At 42.2% G+C, this 9643-nt stretch overlaps 1 protein-coding gene across 1 annotated transcript; it reads left to right on the top strand.

The window, feature by feature from the left end:
* The first annotated feature begins 6965 nt into the window (after positions 1 to 6965).
* Positions 6966 to 9643, top strand: LOC139752831 (uncharacterized). The gene is made up of 3 exons (XM_071668775.1): positions 6966 to 7001; positions 8798 to 8944; positions 9210 to 9643. The coding sequence occupies exons 2-3, from the start codon at positions 8798 to 8800 to the stop codon at positions 9435 to 9437; spliced, it is 375 nt and encodes a 124-aa protein (XP_071524876.1). The 5' UTR covers positions 6966 to 7001; the 3' UTR covers positions 9438 to 9643.

Genomic DNA, 9643 nt, shown 5'->3' with positions numbered 1-9643 from the left:
AGCAGCGATGGTGTTGGTCAACATGTGGGGTGGGGTGACGAGTGATAGAATCAGCGTGTGGAGTCAGCTGACTCGGCAATTCTCTGACACCCATGTGGGAAGCCGCGGTGTGGGGTTTGACACCAGGGCGATACCGGGTGGAGAGTAAAGGAGAGAAACTGGCTGGGTGCCGTATTTGTGGAGAGGGAACACTGTCCTTAGTAAGGTATGCTGTGGGCAGCTGTCAGTAAGGACGGGGTGATGGGGCTGCATTCGAATAGAACGAGGGGGTCATAGATGTAGGGAGGATGAAAAGACAGAAGACTGGGAGAGGATAATAGGGGAAAGTGAGTGATAGGATCGTAGGACAGGGTTTGCAGTGTGAGATGGGAATGATTTACGGCAGTTGGCGTTGTAGCGTATCGGGTAGTAATTTACCAGAGGAACGTTCATTATGTCTAGATCTCTCGAAAAATGAGCCGGACATCTGTAGATGGGTCGCAGGACCTGATAGGATAGCGCCGCAACTACTGCCAGGTAAGCGGTGGAACAGGATTGAGGTGCAGGTGGCGCCGGAAGGATGGGTTAGAAATAGTACAATTGTCGGCTTGGTATCCCTACAGCGTGGGCTGGGGACAGGCAGTGTTCAGGCATGATTGCTGTACTGAGGAACCTTGAAAAATAGACCAGACAGTAGGGAAGTGTTGGTAGAGTTCAGGCAGTCATGAGGGATTATGAGTGAGGGTAGTAGCCAACCTGTGCATGTTAGGATAGAAAATGATCGCAAAGTAGAATTGCGACATTTTCATTAGAGGTTTCGAATGTAAAAGGGTAGATGTCATAGGGTTGGACAAGGAGATATCTGACTGTGTGCATAAAGATATCGCAAAACAAACACAGACGGAGTCAACAAGGAACCAGATGGTCGCTAGTGTTGTCATATCTATCTAACCTGTATAGTATTCTTGACTCATAGTTGTTATTTGATGTTGGGAATATCATATCTTGCAACTTTCCATGGTTTACCCCAGACGCTTCACATGCCATGATTCAATCCACTGACAGCACGTCAACCCCGGTATACCACATCGATCCAATTCACGCTATTCCTTGCCCGCCTTTTACCCTCCTGCATGTTCAGGCCCCGATCACTCAAAATCTTTTTCACTCCATCTTTCCACCTCCAATTTGGTCTCCCACTTCTCCTCGTTCCCTCCACCTCCGACACATATATCCTCTTGGTCAATCTTTCCTCACTCATTCTCTCCATGTGCCCAAACCATTTCAAAACACCCTCTTCTACTCTCTCAACCATGCTCTTTTTATTACCACAATCTCTCTTACCCTTACATTACTTACTCGATCAAACCACCTCACACCACACATTGTCCTCAAACATCTCATTTCCATCACATCCACCCTCCTGCGCACAACTCTATCCATAGCCCACGCCTCGCAACCATACAACATTGTTGGAACCACTATTCCTTCAAACATACCCATTTTTGCTTTCCGAGATAAGGTTCTCGACTTCCACACATTCTTCAAGGCTCCCAGGATTTTCGCCCCCTCCCCCACCCTATGATTCACTTCCGCTTCCATGGTTCCATCCGCTGCCAGATCCACTCCCAGATATCTAAAGCACTTTACTTCCTCCAGTTTTCTCCATTCAAACTTACCTCCCAATTGACTTGACCCTCAACCCTACTGTACCTAATATATATATATATATATATATATATATATATATATATATATATATATATATATATATATATATATATATATATATATATATATATATATATATATATATATATATATATATATATATATATATATATATATATATATATATATTGGTAAGGTTATTTAATGTATGTATGACTCATGGTGAGGTGCCTGAGGATTGGCGGAATGCGTGCATAGTGCCATTGTACAAAGGCAAAGGGGATAAGAGTGAGTGCTCAAATTACAGAGGTATAAGTTTGTTGAGTATTCCTGGTAAATTATATGGGAGGGTATTGATTGAGAGGGTGAAGGCATGTACAGAGCATCAGATTGGGGAAGAGCAGTGTGGTTTCAGAAGTGGTAGAGGATGTGTGGATCAGGTGTTTGCTTTGAAGAATGTATGTGAGAAATACTTAGAAAAGCAAATGGATTTGTATGTAACATTTATGGATCTGGAGGAGGCATATGATAGAGTTGATAGAGATGCTCTGTGGAAGGTATTAAGAATATATGGTGTGGGAGGCAAGTTGTTAGAAGCAGTGAAAAGTTTTTATCGAGGATGTAAGGCATGTGTATGTGTAGGAAGAGAGGAAAGTGACTGGTTCTCAGTGAATGTAGGTTTGCGGCAGGGGTGTGTGATGTCTCCATGGTTGTTTAATTTGTTTATGGATGGGGTTGTTAGGGAGGTGAATGCAAGAGTTTTGGAAAGAGGGGCAAGTATGAAGTCTGTTGGGGATGAGAGAGCTTGGGAAGTGAGTCAGTTGTTGTTCGCTGATGATACAGCGCTGGTGGCTGATTCATGTGAGAAACTGCAGAAGCTGGTGACTGAGTTTGGTAAAGTGTGTGGAAGAAGAAAGTTAAGAGTAAATGTGAATAAGAGCAAGGTTATTAGGTACAGTAGGGTCGAGGGTCAAGTCAATTGGGAGGTGAGTTTGAATGGAGCAAAACTGGAGGAAGTGAAGTGTTTTAGATATCTGGGAGTGGATCTGGCAGCGGATGGAACCATGGAAGCGGAAGTGGATCATAGGGTGGGGGAGGGGGCGAAAATTCTGGGAGCCTTGAAGAATGTGTGGAAGTCGAGAACATTATCTCGGAAAGCAAAAATGGGTATGTTTGAAGGAATAGTGGTTCCAACAATGTTGTATGGTTGCGAGGCGTGGGCTATGGATAGAGTTGTGCGCAGGAGGATGGATGTGCTGGAAATGAGATGTTTGAGGACAATGTGTGGTGTGAGGTGGTTTGATCGAGTAAGTAACGTAAGGGTAAGAGAGATGTGTGGAAATAAAAAGAGCGTGGTTGAGAGAGCAGAAGAGGGTGTTTTGAAATGGTTTGGGCACATGGAGAGAATGAGTGAGGAAAGATTGACCAAGAGGATATATGTGTCGGAGGTGGAGGGAACGAGGAGAAGAAGGAGACCAAATTGGAGGTGGAAAGATGGAGTGAAAAAGATTTTGTGTGATCGGGGCCTGAACATGCAGGAGGGTGAAAGGAGGGCAATGAATAGAGTGAACTGGAGCGATGTTGTATACCGGGGTTGACGTGCTGTCAGTGGATTGAATCAAGGCATGTGAAGCGTCTGGGGTAAACCATGGAAAGCTATGGAGGTATGTATATTTGCGTGTGTGGACGTATGTATATACATGTGTATGGGGGTGGGTTGGGCCATTTCTTTCGTCTGTTTCCTTGAGCTACCTCGCAAACGCGGGAGACAGCGACAAAGCAAAAAAAAAAAAATATATATATATATATATATATATATATATATATATATATATATATATATATATATTTATCCCTGGGGATAGGGGATTAAGAATACTTCCCACGTATTCCCTGCGTGTCGTAGAAGGCGACTAAAAGGGGAGGGAGCGGGGGGCTGGAAATCCTCACCTCTCGTTTTTTTTTTTTAATTTTCCAAAAGAAGGAACAGAGGGGGCCAGGTGAGGATATTCCAAAAAAGGCCCAGTCCTCTGTTCTTAACGCTACCTCGCCAACGCGGGAAATGGCAAATAGTTTAAAGAAAGAAGAAAGATATATATATATATATATATATATATATATATATATATATATATATATATATATATATATATATATATATATATATATATATATCACATACAAGCCTCCAACAGCCAGGATCGAACCCGGGACCCCTTTGCAAGAGGCGGGAATGCTAACTATTAGGCTATGGGCCTGGCTAATAGGAAATAACTATTCGAATGCTATGTACTGGAATACCCTTCGTCTCACTTTGGTGAGTAACGGGGTCTACACCGGTCAATTCCCAACAGGCGCATATAGCCAGCAGATAGCATTTTACAGAACCTAACTGTTCAACGCGGAGGTATACGAATACGAACATGATACATAGAAATGTGCACCTTCATAGAACATACAAACCTCCAACAGCCAGGATCGAACCCGGGACCCTGTGCAAGAGGCGGGAATGCTAACCGCTAGGCTATGGGCCTAGCTAATAGGAAATAACTATTCGAATACTATGTACTCGAATACCCTTCGTCTCACGTTGGTGAACAACGGGGTCTACACCGGTCATTTCCATCAGGCGCACATAGCGAGCAGACAGCATTTTACAGAACCTAACTGTACAACGCGGAGGTATATGAATACGAACATAGTGCATAGAAACGCGCACCTTCATAGAACACAGCAAACCTCCAACAGCCAGTTTGGTCTCCCACTTCTATTCGTTCCTTCCCCTCTGACACTTATATCCTCTTTGTCAATCTTTCATCACTCATTCTCTCCATGTGACCAAACCATTTAAATACACCCTCTTCTGCGTGAAAGGAGAAATCTGCGAGTAAATGTGAATAAGAGCAAGGTTACTAGGTACAGTAGGGTTGAGGGACAAGTCAATTGGGAGGTAAGTTTGAATGCAGAAAAACTGAAGGAAGTGAAGTGTTTTAGATGTCTGGGAATGGATTTGGCAGCGGATGGAACCATGGAAGCGGAAGTGAATCATAGGGAAAGCAAAAATGGATATGTTTGAAGGAATAGTGGTTCCAACAATGTTATATGGTTGCGAGTTGTAGGCTATAGATAGAGTTGTGCGCAGGAGGGTGGATGTGCTGGAAATGAGATGTTTGAGGACAATATGTGGTGTGAGGTGGTTTGATCGAGTAAGTAATGTAAGGGTAAGAGAGATGTGTGGTAATAAAAAGAGTCTGGTTGAGAGAGCAGAAGAGGGTGTTTTGAAATGGTTCGGTCACATGGAGAGAATGAGTGAGAAAAGATTGACTAAGAGGATATATGTGTCAGAGATGGAGGGAACGAGGAGAAGTGGGAGACCAAATTGGAGGTGGAAAGATGGAGTGAAAAAGATTTTGAGTGATTGGGGCCTGAACATGCAGGAGGGTGAAAGGCGCGCAAGGAAAAGAGTGAATTGGAACGATGTGGTATACCGGGGTCGACGTGCTGTCAATGGATTGAACCAGGGCATGTGAAGCGTCTGGGGTAAACCATGGAAAGTTCTGTGGGGCCTGGATTGGAAAGGGTGCTGTGGTTTCGGTTCATTATACATGATAGCTAGAGACTTTTCCTAGCGCTACCTCGCGCACATGCAGGGAGAGGGGGTTGTTATTTAATGTGTGGCGGGGTGGCGATGGGAATGAATAAAGGCAGACAGTATAAACTTTGTTCATGTGTATATATGTATATGTCTGTGTGTGTATATATATGTATACGTTGAGATGTATAGGTATGTATATTTGCATGTGTTGACGTGTATGTATATACAAATGTATGTGGGTGGGTTGGTCCATTCTTTCGTCTGTTTCCTTGCGCTACCTCGCCAACGCGGGAGACAGCGCAAAGTAAAATAGATAAATAAATATATGATATATATATATATATATATATATATATATATATATATATATATATATATATATATATATATATATATATATATATATATATATATATATATATATGTGTGTGTGTGTGTGTGTGTGTGTGTGTGTGTGTGTGTGTGTGTGTGTATAATCATGTCTGAGAATAAAAGAAGTATAAAAGAGAATAAAAGTAGTCCGTCATAACGCCGGAGGCGACTTCACGAAGCCTGAGGCTGGAAATCCTCTCCTTTACATAGCATAACTTTCCATAAGCAGTAAAGGAGGATCATGTTAGGCAACAATTTTACCTCGTGGGTTCAATCATATCTGCCTGATGCTACTTCGCTACAAAAGAAGACAGAGAACAGGTATAGGAATAGAAATATTCTCTTTTCTTATAATGTCAGGCTCGATAGAGACTAAACATTGCTCGTCAAAATTATTTCGGATCTGAAGAGGTGGGGGTAGAATGAAGTGCGAGGAAAATACTTGAGTAGCTCAGGTGTTTGTAGACCTGACTTAGGAGGAGGGAAACACGCAAACCAGAAGAGAGCTACAGCCCTTAGGTGTTCGAGAAATCTCGGATGTATTACAATGGTTACTCCTTCTGTGTCAGGTCTCTACACGGACACCATACGAAGCAGCCACCAGATGCGATCCTTGGGTCCAAGACTTGATGACAGCGACACAAGCAAACAGCTTACGAGAGCTATGGACAAAAATAATGTCAATAAAACAGGAAGATCGGGACATCATGGTGGAGAGAGGGATGACTAGAGAGAATTAATGAGACAGAAGGCTTATGATGCAACGCCGGCTTATACAGAGGTAGAGGAACAGCGTCTCCAAATACTTAGGTAAGACTCACCACAGAGGCGACCGATTCACAAGACAAATAATTGCGCCATACAACACTCACAGCTTCTGGGAGACAAAAGTTGTGATGTTTTCCTACTTGGGGTTTCCATGTTATAAGCATACTCAAAATGTTTATGTTTTGATAATGATTAACTGTCATTAATGTTCACATACAACTCTGAAACCGAAGAGAAAGACATCCACACGATTTGTTCTGATCACGAAGACCATTCTCTCTCACTACAAAGAAACTGTCACACTTACTTCATGTGGAGAGATATTTAAAGCTTTGATGATCGACCTAATCACATGTTCTGTAATAGTTGCACGTTGATAGCAAAGCCTCAGTCCTCCTGGACCACAGTGTTACTGATGACGTTATCCAACGTTTTCCCTCGCTGAGCGATGAGACCAACGAACGTTCACAGATGATGCAACACGTCGGGCACGTCAACCTCGGTACACTCTCCGTCTGGAGGTGAGTGGAGGCCCGTCGATGTACTATAAATACCTCTAGACGTCGTCATCATCATCAGTCTCTATCTGAGTGGACGCAAGGAAACACCTCTTAAGGTAACCAGGTTTTAGTGTATAGTCATTTGGGCCTCTGACAAAATACACACACACACACACACACATTATATATATATATATATATATATATATATATATATATATATATATATATATATATATATATATATATATATATATATATATATATATATATATATATATATATATATATATGTATATATACACTATTTCCCTCAATATTGATTACACTCTTCTGCACCTTTGAGTTACACTAACTTCCTGATATTCTTTTAAGATGATAGTATTTTCGTCTCTTAGCATTTCTGATATTTCAATACATTCGGTATAGATGACGTTTAATGCCTTACATTCACTACGATACCAGCTGCCACAGACGTACCACTACACCACATTCCACCATAACGTCCATTATGAGGCCACCTCCCCTCTTGTGTAGTCGTTCATACAGTGTGTTCCACCTTCCCGTCTTATCTTCACGTCCTTTGTCCCGGCGCTTCCCCCTTGACTGTGTAAACAAGTTTCCTCATTCCTAGTGTTATAACAAGTCTCCTCTAGTGTAGTAGTCAATTCCCACTCCTCTTATTACAGCGTTAAATCTTCTCCTCCCATTGCAGTGTCACGTCTGTACCTCTCATTGAAGTATAAAGTTTCTTCTTCCGATGGTAGTTTCAAGTCTCCTGCTTCTATCATAGTGTTCTGTCTCCTCTTATCATCATGCCTTCATTTCTTCCTCAGTATCAAACCTCCATCTTTTTCTCTCATGTTAGTGTCATGTCTCCTCTTTCTATTGTACTTTCAGGTTCCCGTATTGCAGCATGAGGTCTCCTTCTCCTCCTCCTCCTCATATTGTGGTGTTATATTCCCTCCTTTTGCAGCGTCATGTTTTCTCTTACTTTACAGTTGTTTCAGATCAACTGCCACGAGTGAGCATACCCAGTTGTTCACATAGCGCGACGTAGGATCTCACGGACCATAGAAGATAGGCCCTCTGGCAGTCATATGTGTCTCAAATCCTGGACAAGAAAAAATAAATGGTTTACGTCATACACACAATACATACTTGAAATTTGAACATTGCCACGTTTCCCCCAGATTTGATTTAGAGTGACGTGTGGCCGAGTTACAAGCGGGTTAATCATCACCTTCTTGGTCACGCAGAGTGACACGTGAATTCACTGATGATGGTCTGGTATGAGTAATGTTTGTCCCATTGTGGCCCAGTGGATACGCTTGTTGGTTATAGCTTCCATGGCCCGTTTGGAGCCCTGAGCACCCAGGAGGTGAACGTTTTCATGCACATAGACTCCGTGTGCTTGAGATTATAACAAATAGAAAGCCACCTATGGCGAGGCTGGATCATTGGGAGAAAAATTCTGTTAAAGATCTCTCCAAAGGTGTCCATGACTTCCCAGCTACTGAGTAGCTCAGCTCAAGCAAGAAGAGATGATGATTGAACTTTCTCACACTACATAGGAAGAAACATTTCCTTTACCTTTTCTTTCTATTTACATAGATACCATTTACATCTTTAAATAATGCGTTTTAAAGAGAGTAGTATGTAGGATAAACTGAAATGAAGAGGCCATGTTAGGAGGGAGTGGTGAGAGTTTTCCTTTTTAGGAAGAGTTCGAGGGTTTTTTTCTTGGGGGAGTGTTGAAAGGTTTACATTCGAAGAAGTGTTGTAGAGTTTTGGAGTGACTGTCTTAGGGGGGCGATGTGGGGACTTACAATAAAGGAAATGTTGGAGAGTCTACCTTAGAGGGGGTGATGATGTTTACCTGCTCAGCTACACATTATTTTGTTTACTTCAGATGATGTCAGTGTGTACCAGAGCTGTTGTGGTGTTGGCTGTGGTGATGTCGATGGTGGTGGCAGATCCCAGTTACCGTCGGGGCCCCCCGACATATTGCTACCCCAAGGTTCAATACGTCACCAAATACGAGACGCAGTACGAACATGTAGGTACTGGTAGAGATCGAGACTACTATAGTCTTGGATCTTGGTATATATGTTCATAGAACTTAAAATTTTCAACAGTCCCTTTTTAATAATCTTTTACTACCTAAAATTCTGTAGGTGAATACAAGCTTTCCCTGAGTGGATTCAAATTTTCTCAGTAGCATTATAACATCTCTAAAAAAAATGTCTGTTTTAATGTGATATTGCAAGATTTTATAAACGTTTCTCCCATCAGCTAAGTATCATATCTGTCTTGCACCATAGGTCCCAGTGTACAAAACAGTGTATAAGAAGGAGCTTGTTCCTAAGACCTTCTACCATACCGTGTACGAAACTGAGTACAAGACAAATTACGAAACTGAGTATGTTCCTGAGTACATCGAAAACACCATCTACAAGACCCAAGTGGTCCCGGAGTACCACACCGTCACCAAGACCCGGCAGACCTACAAGACCGTCTGCCCCAAACATGACTACGGCTACGATTACTGAAGACCTGACCACGAAGCTGGCTGGGAGGTGCGTCGCAACTTCACGCCATGTGATGGAACGATCACATCTAACTTGTCATCAGTATCGCCTGACTACCTACATTTTGTAAATATGATAATTTCCCTCACTATCCTTTATATTAAAGAATTTATTCTAAATGTACTGCATGGGCCGGAAACATTTACAATAAAACCAATTATATTCCT

This window comes from Panulirus ornatus, chromosome 13 (genome assembly GCF_036320965.1).
Source record: "Panulirus ornatus isolate Po-2019 chromosome 13, ASM3632096v1, whole genome shotgun sequence".
Classification (NCBI taxonomy): Eukaryota; Metazoa; Arthropoda; class Malacostraca; order Decapoda; family Palinuridae; genus Panulirus; species Panulirus ornatus.
The sequence above is the reverse complement of the archived record's forward strand: the minus strand, read 5'-3'. Positions and strand labels throughout refer to the sequence as shown.

Excerpts from the sequence above, each read along its gene's own strand:
- LOC139752831 (XM_071668775.1), top strand. The coding sequence starts at position 8,798 with ATGATGTCAGTGTGTACCAGAGCTGTTGTGGTGTTGGCTGTGGTGATG. Across the intron at positions 8,945-9,209 it reads ACGAGACGCAGTACGAACAT|GTCCCAGTGTACAAAACAGT; the intron begins GTAGGTACTGGT and ends CTTGCACCATAG.